Source organism: Microtus oregoni, unplaced genomic scaffold, assembly GCF_018167655.1.
Source record: "Microtus oregoni isolate MIOR12 unplaced genomic scaffold, Mior012 000098F_ref0000018, whole genome shotgun sequence".
In the NCBI taxonomy this organism is placed as follows: domain Eukaryota; kingdom Metazoa; phylum Chordata; class Mammalia; order Rodentia; family Cricetidae; genus Microtus; species Microtus oregoni.
In genome coordinates, this window is record NW_024544711.1 from 3,028,749 (window position 1) to 3,046,545 (window position 17,797).

Sequence of the window (17,797 nt, forward strand, 5' to 3'; positions counted from 1 at the left end):
CAAGGTTTCTCATATTTCTTTAGTTTTTATATGTAATAAAACAATAGAGAAATATTTTGCCACCAGGTGACTCTCCTATTCCATCTGTTTCTTCGGGATCATCTTCACCTCTTTCAGCCACTTCTGCACCACCAACTCTGGGCCAACAATCAAAAGGAAATAGTGCCAGTCAGGATCGAAAGATACCTCCTCCTATTGGAACAGAGAGGCTGGCCAGGATTCGGCAAGGAGGATCTGTTGCACAAGCTCCTGTAGGGACCAGTTTTGTTGCTCCTGTTGGACACAGTGGGATCTGGTCATTTGGTGTCAATGCTATGTCAGGTACCTTTCTCTCTTTCTGCCAAGACATTCTGAATATTATAAGAGTTTGTCATTAAAACTTAATTCCTAGTGATAGGGGAAGAGGGGCTAGAGAGAGGACTCTGATAAAGAGCACTTGTTGCTCTAGCAGAGGACCTAGGTTCAGTTCTAAGCATCCAAATGGCAGCTCATAGCTGCCTGTAACGTAATTCCAAGGCATCTGATACCTCTTCAGACCTTTGTGGGCTCCTGCATGTAGGTAGTACACACACATACATGCATGCACATAGACACATAAAATTAAATAATTTTCCCCCAAAATTGAATTCCTCAAAGATTTCTATATTGGTACACACATACTAACACTTCAGAGCCTTAGGAGGATCACCAATCTCAGATCACCATGAGTTACACAGGGAGTTCAGGGTCTAGTCTGAGCTCTTGCACAGTGGGGCCTTCTCTCACAGACCAGTGAGTGTTGATACAGCCCTAAAGTAGAGCGCTAACCTTGCACAGAAAGCCGTGGGTTGGCTCTCTGATAATGCACAGAGCAAAAAGGTTTTGTTTTTCATGCACACACAGACACAGCAGACCGAAGTGTAAAAGAAAAAAAATCCTTAGTTTCTATACTTAACATTCAGTGAAAGAAAGGGATTTATAGCTATGAGGGATTCATTTCTATCCTAATCTAGAATGTTATTTGAGATGATACATAGAATTGATCAGAAGTAAAAGTTTCAGCTGGACCTGGTGGTTCAAGAGGCTGAGGCAAGAATATTGACGTGAGTTCCAGCCTAGCCTAAACTACTAGACTAGGTTCCTTTCTCAAAAGAAATATGACCCAAAGCATAATTGCTTTCTGTCTTAAGGCTTCCAGTGCAGAATAGTTTGAGTTCTTTCACATCAGGAGTTGGGGAGTATGCAGAGGCATTTACCTGGTTTTCTAGGAACTTGATTTTTTTTTTTATTTGATTGATTAGTTATGGCTTGCCAGGGTGTGGTAAATGTTGCAAGAACTCTTGAGAAGAATTATTTTGATATATAGGTGGATCTCTCTTTGAGTAGAGTCTACAGAGTGAGTTCCAGGACAGCCAGGACTGTTACTCAGAGAAACCCTGTCTCATAAAATAAGAAGTAACAAAGTGGTAATATTTTATTGTTTTATCTAAGCCAATACTAAACATTATTTTTAATTCTTTTTTTCCAGAAGGCTTATCAGGTTGGTCACAGTCTATGATAGGGAACCATCCAATGCATCAACAATTGTCAGACCCAAGCACATTCTCCCAGCATCAGCCAATGGAGAGAGATGATTCTGGAATGGTAGCTCCCTCTAACATTTTTCACCAGCCTATGGTAAGTGGCTTTGAGGGCTTTTCTACAGTGAGTTAACATGCATCATTGTAATTTTGATATGTTGCCAGCCATTGTAGTCACTTGTTGTGTTACGAGCAGCAGGGCTGCGTCCCTGGCACGCGGCCGCCCGCATGGCTAGCTTTACCTGAAATAATTACACGGAAACTGTATTCTTTTAAACACTGCCTGACCCATTAGTTTCAGTTTCTTATTGGCTAGCTCTTACATATTGATCTAACCCATTTCTATTAATCTGTGTAGCCCACGAGCTGGCTTACCAGGAAAGATCTTAACCTGCGTCTGTCTGGAGTGGGAGAATCATGGCGACTCCCTGACTCAGCTTCTTTCTCCCAGCATTCCGTTCTGTTTACTCCGCCTACCTAAGGGCTGGCCTATCAAATGGGTCTAGGCAGTTTCTTTATTAATAAGAAATCACTCCCACATCATTTCCCCTTTTTCTGTTTAAACAAAAAAGAAAGGCTTTAACTTTAACATAGTAAAATTACATATAGCAAAACAGTTATCAAGCAAGAATTACAGTTACAATATTTATATCTATTTTATCTTTTATCATAACTAAGGAAAACAATAACTATCTATTCATTCTTCAACTCCATCAAAGACTCCAGAAGGATATAATACTACCTAAGTAAACAAGAAATAAGAAAACTCTAGAAATGACAGAGACATCTCACTGCCTGGACAGTCGCCCAAAGTTCCTTTGTACGGTTGGGGCATCCATCTTCAGCCTTCAGGCCCATAATATCCAGCAGACATTTCCATGAAGCAGGAAATTTCAAAGACAGTCCAGTCACTATCTGCTGTGTCCTGTAGAATGTCTCGCAGACTCTTTCATGAGTCATGAACCCCAAAAGACCGTCTCACCTTTAGGCAAGTTTAGTAGTCCTCTCTCTGTGGGTTCTCTTTGTCCAGTTTATGCAACAGTCCAGGCAAGAGCAGTTTCTTGCCCAAATGGCTATCCAACTCCATATGGATCCTCTTCGATGCCCATCTTCCTCTCAAAGTAGATTGGTGCCACCAGGAGCAGATATGTCTCATTGTCATGAAAAGTCCTAAGTTATTAAAACATTAAATGCCATATTCTGCAGTCTTTGAAAGATATGAAGAATGTCTATCTAACTGAAATGTATCTCTATATATCTAGAAAATCTAACTAACATGACTACAAGCTTGACTATTATTGATGATTAACCATTAACCTATATTTCTTAATTATACATTACATTTTTAAATGAACTACACAATCACAATACCTTAATCAAGATCAGAAATACATATACATATAACAAAATTGACCTTAAAATCCATACTAATGCAAATTATTCATACCTATATCATTTCCCCCTTTAAATGTAAAAGAACATTTATAAACAATATTTTGGGAACATGGGCGCAGTTTTTTCTCTCCAAACTGCTTCCTGCTGAATGGGGGCGCTGTTAATCAGATCATTTAGGGTGTAACCTGTGTGCCAGGTTTATCTCAGTTGCCAGTTGAGTGAAGTAATTTTTTGAGGGTGTTCACAGGAACTTTTCGGGAGGTCGTGGTCTATCATACCATATCGGGATAGATGCAATCCACAGGGTCTGGTCCTCTGTGAAAACAAAAGAAGACCCTTTCCAAAGCATCATATCCTTAGACCCAAATTCTGAAGTCATACCCCCACGTTGGGCGCCATTCTGTTGTGTTACGAGCAGCAGGGCTGCGTCCCTGGCACGCGGCCGCCCGCATGGCTAGCTTTACCTGAAATAATTACACGGAAACTGTATTCTTTTAAACACTGCCTGACCCATTAGTTTCAGTTTCTTATTGGCTAGCTCTTACATATTGATCTAACCCATTTCTATTAATCTGTGTAGCCCACGAGCTGGCTTACCAGGAAAGATCTTAACCTGCGTCTGTCTGGAGTGGGAGAATCATGGCGACTCCCTGACTCAGCTTCTTTCTCCCAGCATTCCGTTCTGTTTACTCCGCCTACCTAAGGGCTGGCCTATCAAATGGGTCTAGGCAGTTTCTTTATTAATAAGAAATCACTCCCACATCAGTCACTGGTTAAGGAATAGTTTATGAGGAAATTACCCTTTTGCTTCTGTGACTGTCAGATCTATTGTTCAGTTTTAAGAGTGGGTACTCTTGTCTTACAGTCCTTCTAAAACACTGAGAGATATGAGTTCTGCTTTGTTTTCTGGGCCACACATTTGAGAGAGGTGTTTATCCCCTAAAGAACTGGCTATTGGGGCTGGAGAGGTGGCTCAGAGGTTAAGAGCACTGATTACTCTTCCAGAGGTCCGGAGTTCAATTCCCAGCGACCACATGGTGGCTCAGAACCATCTGTAATGAGATCTGCTGCCCTCTTTTGGTGTGCAGGCAAACATGCAGACAAAACACTGTATATACATAATAAATTTTAAAAAAAAGAACTGGCTATTGGATTCATTGTTCTTTTGTGCATTTACAGTTTCTTGGGTTCCATATAGCCAGATTATAGCTGTAAATGCTCATACAGAATTATACTTATCTTTTTTTTTTTTTTTTTTTTTTTTTTTTTTTTTTTTTTTTGAGATAGGGTCACACCATGTGATCCTGACTGGCCTGGAACTCATTTTGTAGACCAGGCTCTCCTCAACTCACAGAGATCCACCTGTCTTTGCTTAGGATTAATTTAAAGGCATGTGCCGGGCGGTGGTGGCGCACGCCTTTAATCCCAGCACTTGGGAGGCAGAGGCAGGCGGATCTCTGTGAGTTCGAGGCCAGCCTGGTCTACAAGAGCTAGTTCCAGGACAGGAACCAAAAGCTACAGAGAAACCCTGTCTTGAAAATCCAAAAAAACTTTAAAGGCATGCACCTCCATACCCAACTACTCTTTTCTTATACGTAAAACTGTACTAAGCAAATTGAGTATATTATATTTTCATCCAGTGTGGGGAAGTTCCTAATAATTTCAAATTGGATTAGTTTTGGTTTTGTTTTGTTTTATTTTTCTCCTCTCTTACTGAAAAATATTGCAAATGCAGATGAAACACTTGATTTCTCAATACTGTGCCACGATATACTAATAGAATCCTCTGAAGTTATTTTAATAAAGAATTATAAAGAGGTCTCAGCTGGTATTAATGGAATCATTATCTGTCATTTCATAATTAAGGCTTCTTTCTCTGCTATTTTAGGGTCTGCCGATTTCCATGTATGGAGGCACCATTATATCCTCTCATCCTCAGCTTGCTGATGTTCCAGGGGGCCCACTGTTCAACGGACTTCACAACTCAGATCCTGCTTGGAACCCTATGATAAAAGTTATCCAGAATTCAACTGAATGCACTGATGCTCAGCAGGTAAAACAGGCTTAAAATCTCTTCTACTTTTCAGATTTGTCATGTGACTCTGAATTTGATGGGAAATGTAAGGTCTGAGTAATGACTATTAATCTGGATTAAGTTTTTCATTATCAAAATGATGATTCTAAACATTCTATTTCTTATATGTGTGTTCTTCCTAGGCAGAAACAGTGCATTGCCATTGAATTTATATATTCATTTCACAAATATGTAAAGATTCCTAATTGGAAATTCCAATTTTTCCTCCCCCTTTTCAGATTTGGCCTGGCACGTGGGCACCTCATATTGGAAACATGCATCTCAAATATGTCAACTAAGTTAGAAGGTCTTTACTCTTTAGCCTTGTTTGGGAAACCTATGACTTTGGAAGGACTCTGGGGTTTTTAATTTTGTTTTTTGGGTTTTTTTTTTTTTTAATGTGCCTAACTAAAATATTCTGAGGCTTTAGCAATGGAAATTTGATTGCCCATTGTGTAAGAACAAATTGATTTCCTATCCCACCTGAGTATGTTCTCTGGTTAGTTTAGCCATTTTTGACTTGAGATAAGATGAACCTAGTGCTTTTGGCTAAACATACTGAATGCTACTTGTATGCAGAAGAGAATTAGATGATTACATGTTTCAACTTTTTAGGGTGGTAAATACATGTATAATTGTTTACATACTTTAAAAAATATGAGTAAATTTCTTGTCATATAGTGGCTCTACTTAATGTAGCCTGTATTAATGTGAAATATTTACCAGAATATTCAATAAAAAAAAATGAACAGTGTTTAGAAGTGGGGTGTGATCCTTTCAGTGGTCATGAAGATTCCAGCCAATCTACAGTCATATTAAATTAGATTGCTAATGTTGTATTTATTTGTATCATGCTTTTCACATTTAACACTGTAGAGTCCATTCTTAAACAGCCATGAAAAGCACTGTTAAAACTTATTAGCTACTTCTTGTTCTTCTGTCTCCCACCTTATTAAAGATGAGGGTTTTTAAGCCTTTACAGTTTGTGTTAGCTGACATTAGCAAATAGGCCACTTGATAGGTTTTGCTCTTTATGGATCATGACTACTAAGGCTTTCCATTGAACAGATTTAGGGATACCCAAATCATCCACTTTGGGTTCCTTTGTGCTTCTTGATTTTTGAATTGGAACATAAGAAGTGGAAGAGTTAATCAGTTATACTGATGAATAACTGAGTAATATTTATAAATCAGTGACTAATGCTGTGTTTAGTCCCATGGACTCAAAAATGAAAAGCCAATATGCTAAACAAATCAATCACAAAAACACTAAACTAAGTTGGCTAAACCATACACTGTGTACAATGGAGAAGGAAATTCTCCTACTAAAACGTATCATCAGTTGTGGGTTTTTTGTTTGCTTGTTTGGTTGGTTTTGGTTTTTTGAGACTGGGTTTCTCTTGTAGCTTTGGAGCCTGTCCTGGAACTTGCTCTGTAGACTGTGCTGGCCTCGAACTCACAGAGATCTACCTGCCTCTGCCTCCCAAGTGCTGGGATTAAAGGTGTGCGCCGCCACCACCTGGCTCAGTTGTATTTTAATGTAGTTCAATATCCCAGCATTATAAACAGTATTTAAAAGAAAACATTTTGGTGACTGAGAAAAAACAAAAAGAGAATGCACACACAAACACACACAAGCAACAACCAAGAGCAGAGAATCATGCAAGCATGATTCTTACTCTAAAAGCAATTAAGAATTCTTAATAATCTTTGCCTGGGTTCTAAGCCATCACCCGGTCAGAAATATGCTATTAGTTCTATGTAAGATATAACTTAGTTCTTTGGTCTTCCACATCATTTTACACATGAGAAAGCTTCCTTAAGCGCATTTCTTATTTTCTATTTTTGATGAATTTGGAAAGTATTACTGGTGGGAAGTTTACTGACTTTATAGTGGTCATATAAAATCTTCTCGAGGCCATCTCGCTCTAGGGCAGAACAGTCCTTTAGATTGCCTACATATCTTGTTCTTTCCTCTTACCGATAACAGAAACAATCACTTAAAATTAGTGAAATGAATGAAGCTGCTCTTGATGAAATAGAGAAAGGTAACCTTAAGTAAATTACTCAGTAGAACAAAAAAGTGAGTTTTATTCTACATTAATTTTTTGTAAAGTATTTGAATGATCTAGGGATCCTTAAATCTATTTCTAAACCTTGAATACAACAGAAGAAATTCTGTCTCAGGTCAGAAACTAGAACCCATAAAGAGAAAGGAAGGAGAAAATCCCCCTAGAGAATTAGGAAGAAAGAAGAAGTGTGCAGGAGGAGCCCTGGGAGACCTCCTCCCTTCCCTTTTGTCAACATCACCCTCCTTTCTATTTGAATCTTGGTAACCTAATCCCAGCCCTATTTTACTTGCTATAATCTCTTCTTCCTCTTCCTGCCTCTTCCTGACATTACTTTACTGCTATTTTACCAACTTGAACATTGGATAAAACCTAGCTCAGGTAAGAACTTGATTATTTTCAAAACATACAAGGGATGGAGGGAGGCAGTATGGGTACAGTGGAGTGAGAGTCAAAGGTCTAAGTCCTTTTTTCATTTCTGTCATTTACAACTCTGTGACTTTAGGCAAGTTATCTCATTTTTCTGGGCCTCACAATCCCCATCTGAACATGAAATCAATCTTAAATTAACCCAAAGGAGTCTTGTGGTTATAACACAGATTTTCTTCTTTTTCTTGTCAATGAAAATGTATGGATTTGGGAATACTGGAAAAAATGTTTACAGTTCTGAGGTTTGGTTCTGATCACTGGAATCAAAAGCCTTCTATTCTGGAGACCAGTATTGATTTGGAAATTAGTGGAAACAGAAGAAAATGTTACACATTCATAGTGAGCCCTTAAGTTTTAAAGAAATATCCTGCGAAGTAAGGCACATGTCAAATCCCATGAGAATAAAAGCTCTTCAAAGAATAAAACTGTATCTTCAAGGTTTCTGGATTCACTTCTTTCAAGTAGTGTTCAGTGTAATAAAATTATTGATGTTTTAGAATCCTTTAAAACTGTTGTGGCTACAGTGTGCTGACTTGCCCTTTTATAGGCCAGTGTGCTTTCTTCAGTCTCTGCTCTCAAGGGGGAAATTCCATCACCTCAGCTAACCAGACCAAAGAAGAGAGTTGGACAGCCAATGGTGACCTCTTCTAACCAGAGGTAAGAAATCTCAAGCCTTATGGTTTCTGTTCCTCCTCCCAACTGGAACACTACTACACAAGAGGTCTGTCCTTGGTTTGAGTTGGCTTGTAGAAGCAGGAGAACAAGCATGAGTTCAAGCTAATCAGAGTCCAGCATGGTGTGCACCCCTGGACACCCAGCACTTACAAAGTAGAGGTAGGGGATCAGGATTTTAATGCAAGCCTCAGCTCCATGAAACGCTTATCTCAACACCACTTATACCTCCCCGACAAAAGGCCCAAAGGTTGAACTTCATACCTGATTCTTTCCTAGTGTTGAAGACCTTTGGACCACATTGTAAACTGAGAAGAGACAAACAAACCTGTAGAAAAACAGCTTCAGAACATCTTGTTCTGTGACTAGCAAGAAGTACTTGTACCAAACAATACAGCTGGTCATATCTTCCTAGAGGAGCCTGTCCTGGGGTGAGGACTGTGATGATGTTGCATTTTCCATTTACCCACAGTGATCTGGCAACTGACCACAGGCTAGATCTTTCACGTTCACTCTCTACTTTAGGAAATGAATGTGCAAATTCAAGTGTGTTAATACCACATCCCATAAAGGTCATAAAGCCCAGCATAGTGGCCTGTGCCTGAAAGTTCCTCCTAAGGTAGAAGGATCACTTGAGCCGAGGAGCTCAATACCAATCTGAACAAAATAAGAAATCCTTCATATCAAAATAATAATAGCAGACATGAGCCTGGGCTTCAAGATATAAGAGGGCAAGATCATGAACATGTTAGCTGATTTCGAACCTGTCTGTGAGAACTTTTCACTTACATACGTGATCCACCTGCCTCTGCCTCCCCAATCCTGGGAGTAATGGTGTGTGCCACCAAATCCAACTTGTTTCACTTTATTTTGGTGGTACTGCTGGGAATTCAAAGCTGTTTACTTAAGTGGCAGAGACCTGGCATTTGCCTTATAGGTTTAATTGTATCTCTGGTAGTTAATCCTAGGCATAGTTTTTGGTTTGATATTTTGATTGGTTGTTTTTGTTTCTGAATCAAATAGTAATTAATGTTAAACCTGTGATGTAAACTTCTGATGCTTTATCCAGGTTATGCAGTTGTATGGGTGTGGAGTCTGGCTTTTTTTTATAGTTTTCTAGCCCTGCCAGCCCATTGTATGTTATAGGAATAACACTGGCTGCTGTTTTATAGTAGAGATTCAAAGAAGGAAGACATCACTTCACATGCACCTTTCTCAAAAAACTCTAGAATTTGTTTGGGTTTCATTTTCATTTTGACGATGCTAGGGACCAAACCCAGGACCTCAGGCATGCTACATAAGCACTCTACCAGCTGGGCTATATCTTTAGCCTCTATAATTTTTATGTTGCCTCACTATGTAGACCAGGGTGGCCTCAAACTTGAAGATCTGCCTGCTTCTGCCTTCCCAGTACTGGGACTAAAAGAATGTGCTACCACATATAGCCTGCCCCTTTAGTTCTACTTGTTTTTTCTCAGTTTGTTTTGGTGAATCACTTAAATTAAATATTACTATGTAGACCTCTTCTTGCACTACACCTTCTCAGATTATAGCTTCCCATACTCTTGTGTTTCATTTCTGAATAAGTAGGCAGTCCCCCGCCCCCAGACCAGTTGTTACAGCTCCTTATAGTGCTCTCTGTCTTGTTACTCTGCACACAGTATTCATTACTTAATATAAGCTATGCCCCTGTTTGTTTCCCCTTTTGTAGTTCCAGCTACCCAAGATTCTCAAAGCAGGAGATTGGGAGTTACCCTAGCTTACCTCCATTTTCCTCAGCCTGCCCTTGATCAGATCACTTCACCTTCCACCTTTAAATTTTTATTACAATTATTGGGGAGAGGGGCATACACATGTCATTGTGCCTATGAAGAGGTTAGAGGACTGCTTGCAGGAATTGGTTCTTTTCTTCCATTTCATGAGGTTGGAGCTTAGATCATCAGGCTTGGCTGTTAGTGCCGTAATCTGATGAGCCATTTCACTGGCCCATACTTTGTTGTTCTGTATATCTGAATTTCCTCCATTTCTGTCTCCATTGCCACTGCCCAATGGACTCATTTTCAGAATCACCATCCTCTCTACTCCATGCCCCTACTCTTAACCATTAGGCTATTTTCTCACTTTGTTTAAAAGTTGAAATTGTCGAGACAGTTACCCAGTCTGCTGAGGCATGTACCACTTTGTAAGAGACTCCAATACCTTTTGGGGAACAATAAAATATATATACACCTGCTACCTGGAATGTGATTTTGAAAACCTGCAGCTTCTGCATTAGCAGGAATTGTCTGTCATATCAAGCTCAGCCAGGCTTGGTGGTGCATGCCTTTAAGCAACGGTCAGAGGTAACGGCAGGTAGATCTTTAAATCAAAAGCCAGCCTGATCTATGTACCAACTGCAGGCCAGCTAGATCCTGTCAGGCCAGTGAGATCCTGTCTTAAATAATAATAATAATAAAAACAATACTGTCCACTCTGTCAAACCTATCTTTGTTCCTTTCCAGAGAGCTAACAGGCTAAGCCTTCCTCACCAAGTCCATAGTTAGCTATGTCCAAAGGGCTGACCTCTGCACTCATGATGTGTTGGCTACAGCTTTCCCTGTTCCCATCCCCTAGTTTGCTGAACTTTGAGTAGACCTGGTGTCACATTCAAAAAGCCTATGATTTCCTGTTATGCTACAAGGCACTACAAAGCTGGGCTGAAGGATCCAAACTCTAGTCACTCAAGATCTGTGGGCATGTTTCCATCAAAAAGCTTGATTAATAAGTACATTACTGTCTGAAACTGTTGGAAGAAATGGGTACAACCGTACCTCCCGACATCCAGGAATAATTAGCAAATAAACTCTCAAGTCAGAGCAGATCCTGAGAGCTCCTAGGCAAGTGGGCGGAACCCTCAGGCTGAGTGACTGGCCAATGGCCCACCCCAGGTGTGACGTATCCTAGTGGTGTTGCCTGCTGCCACACGTGGTCAGCTGAGACTGCCTACACTTCAGACCTGTTTTCCCGTGCTTTCAAGGCACCCGCTGTTGCCTTCCTGCTGCTCGTTATGTCTGCCTCTAGAAGTTGCCCTATTCCAGGGTGTCGAGACCGGCTCTCAGATAGCTACAGCACCACGCCGGGAGGTACACTATGTGCCACCACCCCGGGAGGTCAGTGGGCAGGGCAGGGGTTTGTGCTCTGTGGGGCAGTGTCGGGGGTGGAGTGGGGTGGACCTTGGAATTGCTTCTGCAGGGTTCTCCAAGGTATAACGTAGAAGGAAAAAATAGTTTACCAAAAAAATAAATAAAGGCAGTGCTTTTTAAACTGCTTATAACAGTTCATGTTGTGGTGATTCCCCAGCCATACAATTGTTTTTATTGCTACTTAATAACTATAATTTTGGTACGGTTATGAATCATAATGTAAACATCTGCAGTTTCTGGTGGTCTTAGGCAACCCCTGTGAGGGGGTTGTGACCAGTAATAGGTTGAGAACCACTGCAATAGAAGGTGACCACAACAGAAAGCGAGTATTATGTAGTGAATGCAGCCCTGGGTCATGAGCTGCTGCACTGGCAAACGGGTTTCTGCCATGTGGAAACAGAAGGGAGCCGCAAGAATAGGGCAGGGCTCTTCCAGGACACTGTTGGCCATTTTCTCATGGGTGAGGCTAGCCCTAAGGGACTTAGGGGGTGAGGGGGCATGTTTTCCAAGGAATGCAACTCTCCTTTGCAAGAAGTGAGAACCCAGGAGGCTATGCTGGATGAAATTCTTAATGTTTCAGACCTTTTTGGTGAAAGGTTGGGCAGTTTGGCCCCACTATATATACCAAAGCAACAAGATCTATGAACTGTAGACTAACAGGCTAAAGTACCTGAGTTTTCAAGTGTGGTGTTCCCTCTCAAGACTACCGCCACTGTCGTAGCCCAGAGTACCTACAGACTAGCTAGATGTCCCAACTTGCCTTGATGTTGCTTAGACTGAACTTGGTTGGGCATGTCTTTTGTGGTGTGACCTGCCAGCTGAATCCTAGTTGGGCAGTAACGTGTTCAAGATCCTGGTTCTTAACTTCAGCTCTTATTCCTTCACAGGCACCAGGATCATCTACGACCGAAAGTTCCTGCTGGAGTGCAAGAATTCTCCCATTGCCCGGACACCTCCCTACTGCCTCCCTCAGATTCCCGGGGTCACAATTCCCCCAGTCCCACCCTCCAGGCTGGAGCTGCTGAAGGAACAGAAGCAGACAGAGGAAGAGACAACCGGTAAGTAGGACTAGCAATTAAATGCCTTTGTAAAGTAGAGTTGGGGCTCAATTCCAAGAGGGGTTCCTGTGCTAACTGGGCTTACAAACACTTAAGTGAGTAACTGTTCTCTTGACTTCTCTCCCTAGATGACGAACAATTTGAAATGGACATGTAATCCAGTGCAAGATGACCTGTGTGGAGTTACGGATCTCTCATGCCACTGTTGCCGCCACCTCTGCTAGGGTATTCAAGGGCAGCTGGCCTCATCTAGTCTGGAAGAGAGACTTGTTGATTCTGGGTTTCCTTTAGTTCTGAGGCAGCTGGACCAGGGATAGTAGTGGACACTTGCCAAGGCCTCAACTTTCTCTGGTTTATACATATTCCTCCCAAACCCTGGCCCTCAGAGCTGGCACTGGGGAACAGAATATGTCACCTTCTGGCTGCTTAGTAAACATTCAACGAAATGCCATGACTCCAGTGTTCTCAGTGCTGAACTCTCAGCTATACAGCTGAGAGACCCAGCAGGCCCAAGTCTGTTCCCAGCTCTCAATGGCCCCCTTCTTGCAGCATTTAGGGCTTGAGGCAGGCTGTGAGAGAAAACTGCTAGAGTTGCTAGGTCATAAAGCACAACAGCTGAGCCTTTCCAGGAAGTGAGGGCCCCCAACCCCCATCCATTTGTAATGTGCACTCCTAGAAGAGATGCTGTTTCAGCTAACACCCACCTCAGTTTCTCCCCTGCCTTTTCTTCTGCTTCCTATCTCTTAAGTACCAATCAGTTCAATTCTGGAAACCTTGCATCTTTCTTCTCAGCATAATCACCAGTACATTTCTGGTCCCAGCTATTTCTTTTTTTAAAAAAAAAAAGTGTTAGAAAAGATTGGGAGAAGGGTGCTGGAGAAATAGCTCAGCAGTTAAGAGCACTGGTTGCTCCTGAGTTCAAGTCCCAACAACCAAAAATATCTCACAACTTTCTATAATGGGATTTGATGCCCTCTTCTGTGTGTGAAGGCATATATGTGGACAGAGCACTCATATACATAAATAAATCTAAAAGACTAGCCTGGTGATGGTGGCACACACCTTTAATCCCAGCATTTTAGAGGCAGACAGAACTCTGAGTTCAAGGCCAGCCTGGTTTACAGAACAAGTTCCAGGTTATTGGTGGCTACACAGAGAAACCCTGTCTCAACAAAAACAAAAAGGACTAGGGCTTACACTGAAACAAAAATGAGGCAACACCTTGTTTGCCTCATTTAGTAAACCTTTGTTTGCCTCTGTTTAGTAAACCAGATAATCTTGACCTCAGATATCAGTAATCTAATCTTTGTTGTTGAAACAGAATCTCAACACAGCTTAAAGTGGATTCAAACTCAATACATAAGTGCAGGGTAACCTTGAACTCCTCTTCCTGCCTCTAGTCTCAAATATTAGGACCATAAGTGTGTGCTACTACACCCAAAAGAAATGCAGGCATCTGGTCTTTTTCTCCTTCAGTTTAAACAGCAGAAACAACCCCAATCACTGATTGTAAAAACAATACACCAAGAATACAGCAAAGGGCATGGTCTCTACTGACCAGAAAGTTTCTAGCTATTTGAGTCTATTCTTAGGCTGAAATGAAAATAGCCAACAACACTGTGCTATGTTACAAAAAAATGTGCTTTTCAGTCTAATTTTGAGAAAAGCAGGTAGCAATATGGCTATGCCCGGCAAGGCCCTTCTTGATGAATGGAACAAGGAATAGTATTCATGGAGCAGGGAAACTGACACCAGAAAGAACCAGTCTGGCATCAGAATGGCTCACCTTTCCTACCCACTTCCCACCATTGAGATTTTTATTGAAATATACATATTATGAGTAACAAGTTATCTTGCAAGTGGCCCAGGTAGGATCTTTGGTCAGGCCCAACACAATTGTCTCCCTGGTGGTAATGGGACCCAAGCGAGAAGAGGCCTTCCACACCGAGGCATAGATCATTTGAGTGAGTCTGGGGAGGCCCCAGGATTATGAAGACTGTTGGAAGCCTGGTACTGTCTGGTTCTCAGGTGCCATTGTAGATGTCTCTTCTTTGGCCTCCTCTGAAGACAGACTCCTCTTTTCTGCAATTAACCTTTTAACTCCCACCATCCACTGACTGACCTCAGTCACATGGTCAACCATGAGTGAGCGGTGAATGTCATCTGCTGCATCCCACTGGTGGTGTAAAAGTTCTGAGGAGAGACAGGGCTTGAGCAAGTAATATTGGCACTTGGAAGTAATATTCATGTTTTCCATTCCTTCCCTCCCAATAAGTAAAAACCTTTTCACCTGTCAGTTCAGCCATCAATGGGAGGATAAATGACCCCACCCATACCTTGCACTAGTAGTACCATCCTCTTCTTTACAGGTATTGACAACTTCCCTCCAGCCCACTGTTCCTGAAGCAGTGCCAAGCGTCGGCTGATATCGTCATGCACCTGTTTCTGAGACAGAAACCGATCCAACTCAGTGCTGCCATTATGTGAATTCTCTGGCTCAGGAGTTTGACTCTTGGTCATTTTAGAGTTCATATTCCTTTACCCAAAGGATAGAAGTCCCCCACTAAAAATAAAATGAAACCTATGGATCTCCTCCAAAGACAAAAGACAAACATGACAAGAATTTTAACTTTTCAGTGCCTCCTCAGCCCCTTAGAGACTCATCTTAAGGTTACTGTTCAAATAAGGAAAACATGGCCAAAGGTGGTACTACCACGCTGCATCCCCTTTCTTCAATCCTTTATCTCTAGAGGGCTGAAGAAACCTTCATACAAAGCTTCTCTTTCTCTCCCAGACAGCACAAAAACAACCGAGTACATTATGAATGGCCTCAAGTTACAAAAATAAATAGGTTTATTAACACTAATAGGAGTTAAATACAACTCATTCCCATAAAGCCTCTGTTGCTAGATGGTCCTTCAAAAGTCCTGAGAATCCCTCTGACATCGATGTCCATTTCCCTGGAAAATTTTGAGAGATTCCTTAAGGTCCCATCAGAAGTGCTGTTTTTAAGAACCATACTTCATTGGATAGAAGTCCTTTCCACTCCTGGAAGTACCAGGGCCTACCTTTGTGTAGCCACGGCAGTCCTCCAACGCCTGTTCCAGAGGTCGCAGTACATCTTCCAGTGGAACCTCAGACTCAGTGACTGGGGAAGTTGGGGGTTCCACACCAGTAGCAGGACAAGTCCCCATAGGTGGAGGCCTTGAAGCCTTACTTGAAGGAGGTGGATGACCCACTGGAGGTGGTCCAGATGTTTCTGAAGTTGGGGCTGAAATGTTCAAACTGGATCAAGCAACAAGGCTTAGTACCCTCCAATGATCATTTTATTCCCATTTCTCTTTGTTCACAATGTTTAATCAACTATGAAATCTGAACACAGTTCTTCATCTCTTACCTCTTACTGCCCAATTTTATTGATTAAACCAAAGCATGTTGGGAACCAAGCTCAAATCCTCTAGACAGCAAGTACTCTTAACCACTGAGACATTTCTCCAGTCCCCCATATAATCGAACACTTTTCACTGACAGATTTTTAAAGGGTAAAGAAAACTGCATTTCTCTACTCTTCAAAAATAAACATTTTTGAAGGGGAAAGGGAAGGACGGGAGGGGAGTAGAGAAAAATGTATAGCTCAATAAAAAAAAAAGTAAAACATTTTCGCAGGGTAGTGGTGGCACAAACTTTTAATTCCAGCATTCAGAATGCAGAGGAAGGCAGATCTCTGAGTTTGAGGCTAGTTTGGTTTACAGAGACAGCTCCAGGACTGGCTCCATAGCTACTGGGAAACCCTGTCTCAAGAAACCAAAAAAAATAAGCATTTTCACATCTGTAAACTTCACTTTCTGTAAATACTTCCTTTTCCTATTTCTGGCCATGCCTTATTTCACTGATAAAGCCATCAAGTGGGATTTTTTTTTTTTTTGCTGTTTGAGACAGGGTTACACTCTAGCACAGGCGGGCATCAAACTTGTGGCACTCCTCTTGCCTAGGCTTTCTGAATACTGAGACCATAGACATACACCACCATGCCCAGCTCAGGAACTCTCCACTGGTCCTTTTAATCTACCCGTTGGGGCCACCTTCCTTCCGCAAAAAGTCCTTGCTCCTGTTGGAGTAAGTGGAGGGCATCTCTCCACTCGTACTTTGTAGTCCAGCCCTTCTTTAGGCTTCCCTCCTATGCCTATTTCTTTTCTCCATTATGATCACTTCTTGGCCTTTACTCTGTCATCCCATGATGAACGTACAGATGGACTTTACTGTTTGCTTTCAAAACCCCTTAAATTTCTTTTTCTTATCAAATATAGCATACCACCACCTGCAAACCTATCTTGCAACACTCCATTTAAAAAAAAAAAAATCTTTTTTGAAGCACTCTACTTCAGTTTCTGAACCTGGCAAAGTTGTTCTCCTCTCAGAGAGTTTGCACTTACCTGTTTATTGTGCTTGAAATACTTTTGCACCTTTTAGTCACATTTCCGTGTTTACTTAAATAGCCCCCAGGACAGGTTACCTGGAAACGTGCTTCTCTGCAGAGTCCCCACCAAGACCTTTTAGCTTGTTCACTATGTTTTAGTTTGCACTCAAACTGTTCCTGGCTCTAGCTTGACAAGTACTCAGTAAATACTAATTAAGCAAATGAGTAAGTAATACAAAGTCTGAGAAGTTTATAACACAAAGATCATAGTAGGATCGTGGGAAGAGATCTGGGCAAGGAATATCTGAAAACAGTCTGAGTGAGCGTAGTCCTTTTGTCCAACATACCATTTACTGACCAGGGCAGCAGAAAAAACAGGCTCGAAAAGCGCCTGCGCTGAGCCTCTTACTGGCTCCCAAGCCCACTCCTCTCCCTTGGGAGAGGAAACAGGTCGATGGGACAGGTTTATCACGGACACCATCTTTCCGTACAGGATTCCGCCCACGGCCCTTACACACCTCTAGGGGATCCATCCTGCGGGGCCGCGACCCTCTTAGTAAGGGGCGTGCGTTTGGGTCCACCAGTCTGAGTCTGCAGCCCATAAGAGAACTGCGGAGGGTCGTTCCAGCCGCGTTCCTTGTTGCCTGCGAAGGCAAGGAAGTGTGTGAAAGGTGACCGGGCACCCAACGGAGGTTACTTTGGGGTCAGGGGGAGTCAGAGTTCGGGCCGAGTACCCACAGCCAGCCCACCCAGCTTGCTCACCCGGCTTCACGTAAAGCTCCGCCATCGCTACTTCCGCGCCGCCAGTGCCAGCGGGGCAGCGCGTCATTTCCGGGGCGGTAGCTTACTCACTCAGTCCAGCTAGTTGCCTGGTGGTACTTGAGGGGCTGCCTAGAGAGCAGGCACCAATTCCTTAAAAGACAACTGGCTGAGCCAGGCGGT

The 17,797-nt window shown here is 42.1% G+C and overlaps 2 protein-coding genes across 12 annotated transcripts in view; one reads left to right on the forward strand and one right to left on the reverse strand.

Moving 5' to 3' along the window:
• Positions 1-12,884, forward strand: part of LOC121442933 (ankyrin repeat and KH domain-containing protein 1-like) — a 115,896-nt gene extending 103,012 nt beyond the window's left edge. For 5 of the 10 annotated variants that reach the window (XM_041644564.1, XM_041644567.1, XM_041644574.1 and 2 more), the window contains 6 exons: positions 67-321; positions 1,508-1,656; positions 4,843-5,007; positions 8,074-8,183; positions 12,268-12,438; positions 12,567-12,884. In XM_041644564.1, coding sequence (XP_041500498.1) covers positions 67-321; positions 1,508-1,656; positions 4,843-5,007; positions 8,074-8,183; positions 12,268-12,438; positions 12,567-12,570 — 854 coding nt within the window. In that variant the 3' untranslated portion in view covers positions 12,571-12,884. Of the gene's footprint in view, positions 1-66; positions 322-1,507; positions 1,657-4,842; positions 5,008-5,267; positions 6,126-8,073; positions 8,184-12,267; positions 12,439-12,566 lie in introns of those variants that run through there. The other 5 variants (XM_041644566.1, XM_041644568.1, XM_041644569.1 and 2 more) reach the window with 4 other exon arrangements.
• A 1,177-nt stretch (positions 12,885-14,061) lies between these two features.
• Positions 14,062-17,788, reverse strand: LOC121442937 (steroid receptor RNA activator 1). Of its 2 annotated transcripts, none has more exons than XM_041644579.1 (5): positions 17,618-17,788; positions 17,374-17,499; positions 15,507-15,709; positions 14,878-14,883; positions 14,062-14,631 (listed from the first exon to the last, which is right to left on the reverse strand). In XM_041644579.1, the coding sequence occupies exons 1-5, from the start codon at positions 17,682-17,684 to the stop codon at positions 14,566-14,568; spliced, it is 468 nt and encodes a 155-aa protein (XP_041500513.1). In that variant the 5' UTR covers positions 17,685-17,788; the 3' UTR covers positions 14,062-14,565. The 2 variants fall into 2 exon arrangements, with proteins under 2 accessions (XP_041500513.1, XP_041500512.1); XM_041644578.1 differs by having other exon boundaries at positions 14,775-14,883.
• Positions 17,789-17,797: the final 9 nt, after the last annotated feature.

Excerpts from the sequence above, each read along its gene's own strand:
- LOC121442937 (XM_041644578.1), bottom strand. The coding sequence starts at position 17,684 with ATGACGCGCTGCCCCGCTGGCACTGGCGGCGCGGAAGTAGCGATGGCG. Across the intron at positions 14,884-15,506 it reads ACTGCCGTGGCTACACAAAG|AAACAGGTGCATGACGATAT; the intron begins GTAGGCCCTGGT and ends TTTCTGTCTCAG. Across the intron at positions 14,632-14,774 it reads GATGGTACTACTAGTGCAAG|AACTTTTACACCACCAGTGG; the intron begins GTATGGGTGGGG and ends GTCTCTCCTCAG.